The sequence below is a fragment of the Stegodyphus dumicola genome, chromosome 10 (assembly GCF_044657685.1).
Source record: "Stegodyphus dumicola isolate Sdum_Otavi_A_Nest chromosome 10, ASM4465768v1".
Taxonomy (NCBI): domain Eukaryota; kingdom Metazoa; phylum Arthropoda; class Arachnida; order Araneae; family Eresidae; genus Stegodyphus; species Stegodyphus dumicola.
The window spans coordinates 185,165,184-185,180,003 of record NC_140777.1 but is presented as its reverse complement, the minus strand read 5'-3'; the positions used below and the strand labels follow the sequence as shown (position 1 = coordinate 185,180,003).

The 14,820-nt window shown below is 31.0% G+C and overlaps 1 protein-coding gene across 1 annotated transcript in view; it reads left to right on the top strand.

The window, feature by feature from the left end:
* The window catches only part of eIF2A (eukaryotic translation initiation factor 2A), a 101,040-nt gene that overhangs the window by 59,891 nt on the left and 26,329 nt on the right, over positions 1 to 14,820 (top strand). The window contains exons 8-11 of the mRNA XM_085825993.1: positions 686 to 803; positions 4,764 to 4,880; positions 5,860 to 5,928; positions 7,441 to 7,542. Of these exons, the coding sequence (XP_085682119.1) occupies positions 686 to 803; positions 4,764 to 4,880; positions 5,860 to 5,928; positions 7,441 to 7,542 (406 nt within the window). The remainder of the gene's footprint in view (positions 1 to 685; positions 804 to 4,763; positions 4,881 to 5,859; positions 5,929 to 7,440; positions 7,543 to 14,820) is intronic.

Genomic DNA, 14,820 nt, shown 5'->3' with positions numbered 1-14,820 from the left:
ATTACAATTAATTAAAAATTAACAAACAGTCAATTAAAAAGAATGTGCTTTACACGTGCATTTTTAAATAAACATTCGTTTTTTACAATTCCATTATAAAAAATATCATTTGCACGTTGACTACTGGTACGTTTTACTGTATGTTGGTGTATATGGTATTTTAGGTCATCAGTTTAAATCTGCTAAGGTAACATGTAGGCATGGCAGCATTGCTATTTCAACTGTTATTAAGTTCAGATAGAAAACCCTCCCCAACTATTCAAGGGCCGAAAGTGCGATCAAAGCAACATAATCAATGCATTGCTATTGACCTCAGTGTTCCCTATCCAGCTAGTGTTTGGAAATGAAGTGTAAGAATTTAAGTTGAGAGAAAATTGCTTATATGGCACACATGTTTCTTATTATTTCTCCTTTCTTAGACTTTGTAAAACTAAAGGTACTGCTTTCTAGTGCTAAACTAGTAGCTGTGGTGGAGCATTTTTTTTTTTTTTCCTTTTATTTATGTGTGTTGGTGGTTCTGATATCCCGATGTTAAATGTCCCGATTTCGGACTTTGTACTGTATTTACATTTATGGTAATATTCTTATATTCTGCACTTATGTCATAATTATGGTAAATATAAATGCTATGAAAATGCAATTATGTATAATATTTCTCTGCTGATCAATTTTACATATTTTATAGGGTCAGCCTTCTTTTGTAAGGTTATTTAGGTATCCAAACTTTGAAGGGCCAAGTGCAGTTATAGCCCAAAAAAGTTTTTTCAAAGCTGAGAGGACAGATTTCTACTGGAATAAAACAGGTGACACATTTAAGATTAAATGCCCTAAAGTTTCTCTAAATTTGAAAATAATGTAATGATGACAATTTTGCTTTGTTTTAGTTTGATTCTAAAAAATAATTCTAAATTACAATAGTCCATTATTATCTATAATTTTATTGGTATAGATATTCTTTGAGGACTTACTAGAAATTCTTAAAGCAGTAGGTTAAGTATCACTAATATCTAATCCTAAATTCTAAATAATAATTCGTTCATTGGATAATCGTAATCCAATGAATGCTAGCTGCAGCCAACAGCATTCATTGGCTAAGCTGCAGTCAGTCATCAAAGAATAATCTTCTTATATTTGATGCAGTTTTTCTCCATACCCTGTGCTATTTGTAATGTGGGAGGAATTTTAGACTGTTCCCTTTTATCAACACAAATAAAAAATGTAACATCATTTTAAAATTTTACTGTTACTTTTTTCAGTCCTAAGCATAGATGCCAAAAAATGGCATAGAAGTAAAAAATTTGATGGGGACACATGACTGCCTTATGTGCCTATTAAATTATAAACATTTTTGCTGCTCGTTATTTATACTTATTTCATTTGAAAGTGAGATTTGACCATCCAAATCTTTGATAATGTGGACAGTTTTACAATATCTAAAATATTAGTTTTTTTCAACATCAAATATTTATACTATTAATTGGTATGGTTATTACAGTAGAAGTCCAGAAATCTGCAAAGCTTGACACCGGAGGTTGTGCTGATTTTAGGATTTTGCAGATTTCAGGACAAGAAAGATAAATCATAATATTCAGACTAAGAGTGCAAAATAAATAAGGCATATTAGATACATTTAATTAAATTATTATATATGTTATTACAACAATATACGTATACATTATTACCTTAATTTATTATTTGCATTAAACTATTATTATATTATGCATTTATATTAGTGATTACAGGGACATTTAAAAGTATTAAGGCCTATAAAAAAAAGGGAATATTAATAAAGCATAAAATATTTCTTTCTTTCTTTTTTTTTTTTTTTTTTTTTTCATGTTTCAAACATTTTTCCGATAGAGGTTTGTTAAACTTTATGGTGCTCCAGAGTAAGTTTTTTTGTAAATTATGTAGAGTCATAATCTCTTCCTCTGTGATACAGCTCTGTTGTTCTACAAATTTTGGTATTTTTCACCATGTTCTAAAATTTCATTAAAGGATATTTTCTCACTCATATCAAATTCACTATCTGTGTTGGTGTCAGAATTGTTTTGTTGCTCTGGTGAGTTCAAGACAGAGCCAATGATTTCATCATCGGTCATCTGATATGCCATTGCTGGCTTGTCTGAACACAGCGTGCATTCATCCCTATCTTCTTCTTGCAAAGCCTTCTCATTTATTCTTTATTTCAAATATAAAAGCAATTCTCTTGCTTTAACCCTTGCTGCACTGACCCCCAAACCAGAAAATTAACTGTCATCACTTTCAGTTTCAATAAACAGAGAAGATGGCCGTATATTATGCCAGGCATTTACTAATGTTTACATTTACTAAGCATTTGAACAGGAGATTTCTTCTAATGCAAAGACTAAACTATGCACAAAATGTTGCTTTGACGGAAGTAAAATTGGATACTTAAATCCAAATTTATTGTTTCTTGTGAATATCTTTGTTTTCATTCCAATAAGTCCTGTTTCATCTCTGATGAGTTAGAGACCATTTATTACATCTCCAGTCTGAAAAAACTTTCATGCTAAACTAGTAGCTGTGGTGGAATCAGACCAGTAATATTTTTCAGTTTTGTGTAAGGATAATGCTTCTACAACATACTTCGCTAGACGTTCTCCTAAAACACAGGTTAAAAGCTTAAGACATAGAAAGATATTGTCAGCTTTTTTAAGGTTCAGCATGTGATTTTATGATCAGAAAATTTAATGAGTATTCAGAAGAAGAGAAATTTTTAGTTGGAAATGTTGATTGTAATGATTCTGTTGCTGTATTCAAGTTATTCTTCATTGAGTACATATCAGGAATAATAGTTGAACCAACAAATAAATATGCTGAGCAATATATAAATTCTTTAGCGAGCAGCAGAAGATACCAACAGGCCTGGCAGCCTGTTTCGAGAGGCAAAATCAATACATTTATTGGTATATTGCTGATCATGGGTTTAGTTCAACTACCGGAAATTACTGGTCTAGAAAGGCAGTGTATAAAAAATAGCATGAAACGTGATCGTTTCTATATTGAAATTTTTACATTTTTTTGCACAGCACATCAGCTAAAACGGAAGACTGATTGAATAAAATTAGAAATATTATAGAAGCAATTGTTAATACTTTCAAAAAGCTTGGAAGAAACATCATTGTCGAAGAAAGTTTAGTTCCATGGAGAGGACGTGTCGGCTTTTGCCAATATATTCTAGGCAAGTGCCATAAGTATAGTGCAGAAGTATATAAACTGTGTCTTCTGGAAGGTTACACTTATAGTATTGGTATTTATGAAAGCTATATTTTAACTATAGTGTATTACATTCACTTATAGTATTGACATTATGAAACACACTCGCATGATGTAGTAAAGCAGTTAGTAAATGTGTTATTATTTGAGGGCTGCATATTATGTACAGATAGTTTATTTGTAGGACTATCAAAATAAACAGATAATTTTTGCGACCACAGGCAAACCAAGCATAGAGTGGGGATTATGATTTTTGAAAGTTGTATGAGTGTCAAATTTTCTAAATAGACTGACAAAAGACCAGTTTGTATGTAACTATTTGTGGTAAGCACACATACAATTGTTCCAGAGAAAAAAGATAAACTGAAGCCTGATGCCTTTTTTTTCTTAATAATGCAGAAAAGTTTCACAGGACTAGTTTCGATGGTTCGGTAAAACCATCGAAACTAGTCCTGTGAAAATTTTGTAGGTATAACGCTGATTTTTGTTGTTTGACTTCTGAATTAGAATGCAGAAAAGGTATCGATTTTTCCGACCAACTGGCATCTTACTATGGTTGTTTGCTTTAAATGATTAAATGGTACTGAAAAATTTTAACACAGTTAATATGCAGGCCATGCCTAATGAATGCTTGGTGCATAAATCAAAGATGGGGTGGCAAGCACATTAATATTTTACAATTTAGGGAGCAAATTATTGATAAGCTTTTAACCAATGTTAACGGCATTGGAAAAATGGCTATTGAAAAACTAATACTTTCAATAATGTGTCATTTTCATGAATCATATAAAGAGCCTGCAAGAAAGTCAAGAAAAAGATGCAAAGAGTGTTACAAACAATATATATATATGTATATATTTAAAAAGGGTAATGACTGTACCACAAGGAAGACAAAAAGGAAGCCCAACCAGCACTTTGTTTGAAATGGTTTAAAAAATTACACAGAAAATATAAACAATAAGCTAGGTTTATAATATTGAATTATTACATTTTTACAATCAATATTTTGTTAATTACATTTATAATATTATGTTTAGTTAAGTTTAGATAATACTAGATTTTAATGTTTTTAGTATTGAAATTTTGTTTAATAGTTTAGTTATATTCAGAATATTCAATTAAAATAAAATAACTCCTACATTTATCAATTAACACATGTTAAATTTCCATTATTTCAATTTTCAACAATACAGCAGTTTTTTCCAGTAGTTTTTTTTCCCACCATCCGATGGAACATCCAATTATGAGCCACTGGCGATACATGCTGCCCAATGAGACTTAAGTGTAAACTACCAGTGGCAGATGCTGGCATATTGATGTTAATGTTAACGAAAGTTAAAAAATGTTCGCATTATAATACTATCTGACTAGCTTAATATTCTGCATAATTAAAATTTATGCTGCAGTAATTTAGATCTTTATCAATTTAAAATCATTCACTTATTTATGTATTGACTTGTAAATTATTTGTGCAGGGTATGCTTATATTACTAACTTTAGCTTGTATCTTGTAATACTTTTAGGAAAAGACTGTATCTTTTTAACATCTGTTGATGTGGATAAAAGTGGAGCTTCCTATTATGGGGAATTAAACCTTTATTATGCATCAACTAAAGGAGACACTGCTAAAGTAGCACTTGGTAAGTAGTATTTTAAGATATGGTAAACATTAATTGAATTTTAAAATATGGTAAATTCATTTTGCTCTAAGCAAATTTTGTATTATTAAACACTTTTAATACACTAAGCAAATTATATATTCTAAACCACTTTTACAATACATTAAAAAATTTTACAATTTCACTGTCATTAGCTTATCAAATAAATCTTACTAAGTAATGAGGAATTTAATGGGCAGATTGTGTTTTAATATTTATGTAATTTTCTTAATTTTTAATGATGTTTTTTCATTATCAATTTTAATAAATTTTTAATGCATGAGATTTTTGCTAAATATATGGAGTACACAGAATATTGAATATAAAGTAGAAAAACATGGATACAAGATACACTCTTTTGCTTTTAATTCGTATTTTCTTATTTTAATAAAAAACATAAGGTATTTCAATTTAAGGGACTACTTTCATTTAGTGGTATGAAAATATTGATAAAAATAATTAAATAAAAATATAATTTATTTATAAATAAAATAAAAATCATAAAACTAAAAAAAAATAATAAATATTATATGCATGCAATAAAATTTTAAAAATGGCATAACTTTTAAACTTTTTATTATTTTAAATTTATGTTCTGTTCTGTAAATAAATTACAGAACAAAACCCCCTTTTTTTCTGTGTGTTTCTTTTCCTTTCTTTTTCTCTTTGACTCTGCATTTATATGTAATATGTTCGGGGGAGGAATCTCAAAATATTAATATAAATGGAATCTAAAAAAAAGTGTCGTGAATGCATGTATATGATGCATATAAGATGCATGTGAAAGGTTTTGAGAAAAGAATTGAAAGGTAAAGGTTTAAAAGTACAGTTAAATACATCACGTACATGTATTTGTAAGGAGTGTAGTTTTTTGTAGTATAAAAAAAACTCTTAAAAACAAATAGTAGGGAACCAATGTAGAAACTGATAATCACTGAATACTCCTTTTATTTTTTACAAGGAAAAGATGGCCCCGTGTATTCTATCCGCTGGAGTCCAAATTCAGTAGAGTTTTGCGTTGTATATGGTTGTATCCTTTCTGTATTTGAATTCAGTGTAATAGTCAGTTCATGTGTAAATAATGCAGTTTTTATTAGTAATACTAAAATAAATAACATATATATCAAAACTGATTTTGCTTTCAGGGTACCTGTGTATTTGTCATTGGATAATTTAAGTTGGGAAGGGAATGGTGCCATATTAAATTATTAATATGGAAAAAAAAATGCATTTTTAGTGTACAGAATTAGAGGAATACAAAAAAAAAAAAAAAAAAAAAAAAAAAAAAAAAAATTATTCTTTCTTTTTTTTAATTAATTCTTTTTAATTCATTTGTGAATTTATTGGTTTTAGTAATTAGGTTAACATAGCTAGAATTATATATTTTTTAAAGTATGAATTCAGAAAAAATTCAAATTGCAATGTAAAGACTTTTTTTTGTACTAATCAATTATTTTTTATTTTTAAGAAACTTTCCCTTCTGATTTCAATTTCCTGCCACAATGCAAATTTAAATTATATATATGCAAATCTAAATGAGTTTGGAAATAGTCTTTAAGTAGCAGAATGAGTTGTTGAGAATGAATGTTGTGCAGTATGAGTTAGTTACGAGTTTATGTTGCTGAATATTTTATGCTAGCCACTTATTTTAATTTATATTGATCTTCTAGACCCGACTCAACTGTGTGCTGCTAAAATTTAATTCACCATGCTATTTTGTGTTTAAGTTACTTATCCACAAGTGGTGGATAAATTGTGAGCACCGAGTTAAGGCATGTTTTGTTAAAATAAAAAGGTTGTTATAACCTTTGTTGGCAGTCATCTGTTTTCAAGACATAATAAGAATTTGTTACTTTGTCTTAGGTAGGGGTCTACATTTTATGCTCCCACACAAGAAAGACTACTTCATACAGAAAGAATGAGTTTACACAATGAAAATAAATAAAGCCATGTAAGTGAATAGGGATTTATTAATAGAAATGAGAGTTCTATAGAGCTAATCCTTCTATTTAGATATGATAGTTATTTCAGGAAATTTTTTTGCAGAGAATATTAAATACATTATGTTAGAAGAATAATTCTTTAATCCAGCTTTGAATGACATTGATAGACAAAATAGGAAAATAATTTCAAAATTACAATTTACATCACAGTTTTTTTATTTGATATTAGTGAAATTGATGGTTTGTTTATGTTCTGTAGAAGTGAATGCATAAATTTTTGATTTCCACAATTAAAAGTCAGCTATGATGCTAATTTTTATTGTATCTTCCCTATTTTGTCATATTTCAATTCAGTTCTATGTTTTTAAATTATCAGTTTTCAGATTTAACCCAATATTATCGAATTTAATAAGACTATGCTATTATTTTAAGAGTAGTTATTATTTTGAAGTTTTAATATTTTATTACTATGTTATGAGTAGTCTCCGATTATTTTCTAAGTAGAATGTTGAGCTGTATATTATATATTGCATTTTTCTACTATTTAAAATAAGTAAATGTGCCTTGAAAATTTGTATATGATTTCTTAACCAAAAAAGATATGCCTGCCAATGCAACAATCTATAATTTGAAATGTGAACCTGTATTTGATTTTGGCACTGGTCCAAGAAATGAAGTACATTACTCACCTGTAGGGGAAAATATCCTTTTCTCTCTCTCTCTTTTTTTTTTAAAATTCAGATTACAATTAAGTGTTTCTTTTTATTGTGCAACTTGAGAGACTGCTTAAGAATTTTATTTTCATTTATGTTCTACTAAATTTATCAGGGTTCGTAGCGGTCCTTACAAGTACTTATATTTGAAATAAATCCTTATATTTGAAAATAAAATATAAAGGCCCTTATAGGTGCTTACTTTTTCTTTAAAGCCCTTATTTTTTTGTTTTTAGTGCTTAATTTTTGCTTTTAGTGCTTTTTTTCAATCCTTTTTTTTTAATGAACGCGCATTTTTTCCCCGTACCAAAGCCGAAACTAAATAAACAACTTTCCTTCCTTATATGCATCATACTCCCGGAAATTGCTTTTTCCCCCCTTTCTCTGCATTAACGTAACCTATGGTGCGCGCGAGAGTACAGACAGGTGCACGTTGTTCTATTGGTCAAAGAATTGCGAAAATGGTAGAAAATTCCGGTACATTCGGTATTCTTTTCCTCCCACCCAAATACTACACACGTTTGGATTTCTATCAAGATTTTAATAATTTGCATTCTCGTTCCGCGTGGTCAGTTCATATCCATGTTTATTATAATCGTTATGCTTATATTATGAGCATATGCATGAATATTTATAATAATATAGTTGCAGTAACTGCTGAAGTATAGATGAACTTCCAAAAATGGGTGTGTTTTTACACAGATTAGCTTTCTAAGGAATATTATTCGGAATGGCTTAAATAAAAGAAAAATAATCGAATAGTAAAAAAAAAAAAGTTACCCCCCCCAATACGTTATACAGTACAGAGATAGGGAGGTTCTCCCCCTTTCTCCGCAAAATCTCTAATATTAAAGCAGCAGATTTTTTTTTTTTTTTTTCCCCTGTCCAATCTGGATTGAATAGGACTAAAAGTTTTTTGCGGTCTACCCAACCCAAGCGAAGATTGATTCTATTCCGGAAATTTAACGCAGTCTGTTAAAAATTAGAGTCAGAAACACCCCAGATTAGTAAGTCTCTTTCTTTTCCTTTATTTAGTTCTTTATTCTCCGAATACCGGCAGCTGTTGATTCCGATTGTGTAATATCACATGTGGAAGAATTACGCCGCACGTATTGCACAATAAGGTTTGCAGTATTTTGCAGAGATTAATTTTGATGTTCAGTCTGAGATTTGTTTATGAACACTTAAGAGTTTTACTGTGTTTTCTAAGCAGAATATTTCTGAGTTCCGTTGGTCTATTTTTATATGATGCACATATCGAAATGTCAAAATCATTTATTTAGCCGAGAAATCTAAAGAACAGCTACAATCTCCCCCCACTCCTCTTTTTCCAGTTACTATCCGGAATATTTGGCAATTTTCGAGTATGCGGGTTAGTTAACCTTTTACTGTTAAAGGATGACAGCATGAAGCAATTTCCCGTCTTCTGATTTCAGAAATGTGCCTCTTTTTTACTTAAATAATTTTGCTTGGTATATATATGTTAAGGGAAAACTGTTATGCAATGAAAATTTAATGTTCAGAATTTTGATTTAAGTTAAATTATTTAAATATTAATATGAGTGGAAAAATAAATTGTATTTATTATTAGGTGCCAAACGAATACAATTAATATGGCTTATTATTTACTTTCTATATTTTGAACTGAAATTTCATCATTAAATCTTGTAATATAGTTTAGTTCTGCATAGTTTTTTTTTGCTCTCATTGTAAACTAATTCTGTAAATTGAACTGTCATTTAAAATTAAAAAAAAAGTTAATTGTTTTCCATGGTTGAGGTAATGCTCATTCTCTTAATAAATATTGCATTGCTCATATTTTAAATTACAAGTCTAATTTTTCTTTTAAGGTTATGCAGTTGTGTATAATGTAATTAGACAACTGCTTATTTTTTCCTTAAAATGTGCTTGAAAAGTGCTTATAGGTGCTTATTTTTTTAACTAAAATGTGGCTACGAACCCTGTTTATGCTTCATGATGTTTATTCATTAATTTTTATAAGTGGAAAATGTAATGTGCATAATTGTTAATATTTTATTTAAGGATATTCGTTTATTTTTATTAATTTTGTTTCAGTGGGAAAGATGAGTTGTAGGTCTAAGAAACTCGTCATTTGCAGTGTTATGTATTTTTATTTAGTACTAATAGACTTTAACACTTTATGTGCATTTTAAGCTGCTATTATTGGTTTTGTATCAAATTTATTAAAAATGTTTTTGTTAAATATTTATCTTCTGAGCATAAGTAGATAATAAATTTCCATTACAGTGAAGCTTGAAACATATGTAATTAACTATCTTTCAAGAAGTAATCTCGTTGAGCTTGTTTTAAAGTATTTAGAGTTCTAGAAGAATTACTGCTATAACATGAAGAATAAAAAATACCATTTTATGAATGATAAAATCAATTGCTAAACAATGTTTATTCATGGAACACTTTTATTTCACTTTTAATCAAATGCAATTAAAAATATGTGACTTACCCATAAATAATGCTATGAATTTTTTACATGGATAATTTTAATGCAATTATATGTGAAATTATTGTATATTTCTGTATAACATAACATAAAAATCTAGAGACAGTTGCTCTGCCAGAAAAATAAGAATTCAAGGGCAAGTCTATTTATCATTGAGTTACATTGTATTCGCTAATTTGGCGAAATATTGTCAAGCTGGCAAGAGTTTTGGCGGCTAATTTTTGTCACCAAAGACGAGAAATCATTAAAAGGGGCCAAACATGGCGACATTTTGGTCCAGTCCCTGTATCACAGTAATAGGTATGTGTAATTGATTTCATATGAAGCTGTAACCATAATTTGGATCTCATATGCCTTTTAGTAATTTTGAGAAACAAAAAGTACTAGAAATATCTCGCCAGTGTGATGAAAACTATATAAAGGCGGAGAGAGCTTCTGCCCTTAGTAGTTGTTGCGAGTTGTTAGTTTAGAGTATCGAAAGCTTTGCCTTTTAGGTGTGCTTTGTTTAATGTATTGTGTTTAACCGTTTGACGCGTGTGATATTATTTGTATAATTTTTTTAACTAAAAACTCTAGAAATTGAATATTATGATCGTAGAGACAAAGAATATATGAATTGAAAAAAATCTACTCCTGCCCATTGTCTTGTGGGTGGTGGTCGCACCGTGAAACCACTGCGCGTCTAGGACTTTGAAACTTATTGAGGTAGTAGGAAAAAAAACTTTCTCGGTGTGCGTTTCCAATAAATGACAAAATTTACAAATTTGTAAAAAATATATGTAAGAATTCCATTATACAGTAGATTCCCGATTATCCGCGCCTGCCGCACAAAGTTTTCTTTTTTTTTTTTTCCCAGCGTAAAACAAAGAAAATAAAAATGTTAACAAAACTGAGCGAAACGTTAAATTTGCTATCATCGTGCTTATTTATGGCAAAAATATCCCAGGCCTTCTCGGAACCTTCCCCTCTGATGAGTAAGTGATTTCTTATTCACCCTTGCAGTGCCCGCTCCACCGCCCTGTCTCGTCTTAATGTTACTGACATGTCCACTTCCTCCTACTCGCCATTTTTAGTTTAAGGCGTATAGTGCTTGCGAACCGGTCAGAGTTAATTTCTTATCTTTTATTGTGATCAGTGCTTGTGCTCTTTGGTTTTGTGTTTTTCGTTACCGATTTAAAATGTCAGAAAAATGAAAGAAGGTTGTGTTGACGATTGCGCAGAAAACTAGAATTAATTTCCAAAGTAGCAAACGGCGCTACAAGGCAGCAGATGGAATTGGATTACAGAATTGCAGAAACAACAGTGCGTGACATTCTAAAGCAAAAAGACAAACTGGTGAACTTTGCATCAATGCCGGACAATACTTCTGCAATGAAAACGCGAAAAACCTTTGATGAGCTAGACACGGCATTGACAGAGTGGTTAGCTCAAGTTCGAAAAGAATGTACTCCTGTAAATAATCCTATCATTGTGGCCAAGGCAAAAACTTTTTTTGAGTTGTTAGGACTGAAAGCAACTTTTGATGCGTCTTCTGGCTCGTTGACTCGTTTCAAGCAGCAACATGGAATTCGAAAAATTGGACTTCATGGGGAGAAACTTAGTGGTGACCAACAAGCAGCCGATGATTTCCACCATGAATTTGAAGAATTTGTTTTAAAAGAAGAGCTATCTTTTGAACAAATTTACAATGCCGACAAATCGGGACTTTTGTGGAAATGTCTTCCCACTCGCACTTTAGCATTTGAAAGTGAAAGTAAAGTGGCGGGTCATAAAAGCAGCAAGGAAAGGATCACTATCATGTCTTGCAGTAATGCAAGTGGTGGACATAAACTTAGACTTATTGTCATCGGAAAGTTAAAAAAAAAAAAAAAAAAAAAAAAAAAAAAAAAAAAAAAATGAACCGAAACATTTTTGAAGAATTGTTCGAAAAAATCTTTGTTCTTCAAGTGCATAAACATCTTAAATCAAAAAAACCCTGCCTGAAAAGCTGTGCTATTGATCGACAACCCACCTTCTCACCAAGCAACAAGCGTGCTAAAGTCTTCTGGTGGACAAATTTTTGCAAGGTTTCTCCCCCCAAACGTTACTGCACTAATCCAAGTCATGGACCAAGGAGTCATTGCAACAATGAAGAGAGCATACCGAACCAAGCTGCTAATGACCAAAATTGAAGAAGGTTATGATCTGAAAGAGTTTTGGAAACACTACACAATCTTGGACAGCATCTATGATATTGCATCTGCATGGGACTTAGTTTCACTGTCAGCCCTCATAAAATCATGGAGAAAACTCGTGCTTAATGTTGAAGCGAACAACAACCTAATCCCTTTGAGTTGTGAAGAAGAGAATGAAGATGTAGACACGCCCATGGCAACTTTTGCCGATTTGGTGAAAACAGTTCCAGGTGGTGAGAACGTCAATGCTGAAAACATTAACGAGTGGTTAGAGTGTGACATCAACGAACCTGGCTTCGAACGCTTGACAGATAACGAAATTGTGAAGAAAGCAAGGGGAGAGACCGAGAATAAAGCCGAGCGAAGTGAAGGCGAAGAAGAGCCGACTGTGCAGATGCGGAAGACTCACCAAGTGGCTTTGCAACAAGTCAACGGACTGCTGAGCTATTTGGAAGAACAAGACAACGCGGAGTTGGCCGAGAAAATTATGCTACAAAAAATGCAATCTTGGATCAAGAGAAAATGATTCCAAAGCAAGAAGCAAACACAAATGACTGATTTCTTCAAAAAGGTGTAGTTTTACAGTTATGCTTTTGTAATTACCTAATACATTACAATATTAAAACAGTACATATGTATTAATTTTTTTGTGTATCCTTGATGCCTCTTGTAAGTATAAAGCACTTTTCTGTTTTCATTAACAAATTGCATTAGGTTAGTTTTGAGTGATATGCTAAAATATTAAGCGTTAGTTAAACATTTCCTGCTGTTTATTTTACGTTTTGTTGTACATAAAACGATTTTTCAAAGGTGGAATGACTGTTTTCTCTTTTGCTATACCCATTTTTTAGCTATTTTCAGATTATCCGCGGTGGCCGCGCCACCCAATTCCATGGATAATCGGGAGTGTACTGTATATAATTTTTTTACTTTATTTTACAATGTATATCGTCGGAAAAATTTAAAAATAAACATTTCTGTAATTTTTCTGTAGCAGTGAAAATATAACTACTTACATAATAAGGAAGTTTGGCTAAATGGATTAAAAAACTCAGTAAAATAAGGATAAAAAAAAGACTCAGGTGTTTGTTTTTTTTTTTTCCAAAGAACAAATTTTTTTTGTGACACTGTTCAAAGCATGTTTTGTCTTTTTGGTACATGTATAGACCCACATTGCATGTTTTGCACATGTATCTTCTATGAGGTTTCTTCCTTGTGCTACAAAATGTACACTGCCTGGATCTAAATTTCACTGGTATATGTCCAGCATTATTTAGTTTCTTTTCATCTGGCACATGAAATTTGTGGCTTTTTATGTTAATGGGAGGGGGCTTGGTCGTTTTAGCTTTGTTACGGATCATTCGTTTCCCATTCATACTTATTTTATTCGTATTTCGTCCCAAAATATTCAAAAAATATTTTTCATTTAAATAAAACGTTATGTGATTTCCATTTTTAATTATAGCAAAGCATATTTATATTAAATTTAAACCATAAGAAATAATTTATAAAATCACAATACTAGCTTTGGGAGCAAGTGGTCAGAGAAATGTCCGTGGAAAAGAAAGTCTTTTTTACTGGGCAGGTGCATGTATTGTTTAATAATAAAATAACTCTGTGGTTTCAAAACCCCTTATCTATATCCGGGTAAAAATAAACATTCCTATTTGAGAAGCAAGTGAACGCCATTGTGAAGAGCAGTGGTTTCAAGGCACGACCACGAGCCTCTAGAGCATTGTGAGTATTGTGACACAATGCTCTAGTGGGACAGTGGTCGTGCCCTGAAACCACAAAGCAAATGCCATACATATAGAGGGTTTTTTTTTATATATGCAGTTTAATTATTGCTATTTTTTATTGTTTAAGATAGTTTATGATATTTTTTTATTGTTTATGATATTTTTTATTGTTCATGATGTGCGATGAATAACTTTTGAAATTTAAAGTTGTTTATATTAATAAAAGGAAGTTATTTTGTCTCATTGAAAACGAATTTTAAAAGGCATCCGATTTGAAGTACTAAGACCTAAAACATGTATGATTCTGCAGTCATTTTGTGTTATTTAGAGGTAAAAGATCGGTAATCAATCAATTTTCACTCAAAAATTTCAGAAAGAAGAGGAGAAAAAAATTTGAAAAATTGGTGGTTTCAAGGCGCGACCACCGCGCGTCAAAGGGTTAATGCATTATGTTTAATTTTAACTTAGTAGTTTGAAGTGTAACTACTGATTGTACTCTGTGATAATCGGAACACCTGTATGAGTATGTCTGTGAACCTATCATCGGACCTGCATGCATTCTAGCTATTATGAACCCATACGCATGCAACAATAAACTGAATGCTTTTATTTTGATGAAAAAAATCTCTTCCTCTGATAATATTGGTCCCACCAGTATTATCAGAGCCATTATTATGTATACCCACCATTAGTGTACTGTGAATATGAGCAAGTTTTCTGTAGAAAGTCTTCCTCCTTAAGGTACCATTTTTAAATGTTGCATTCCAAATCAAAACCAATGTACACCTTCAGTGTTATATTTATATTTTTAATGTAGCATTTAGTTCTCATTATCTGAACCTGCTTTAATCACTTTACTTTTTAATCTGATAAT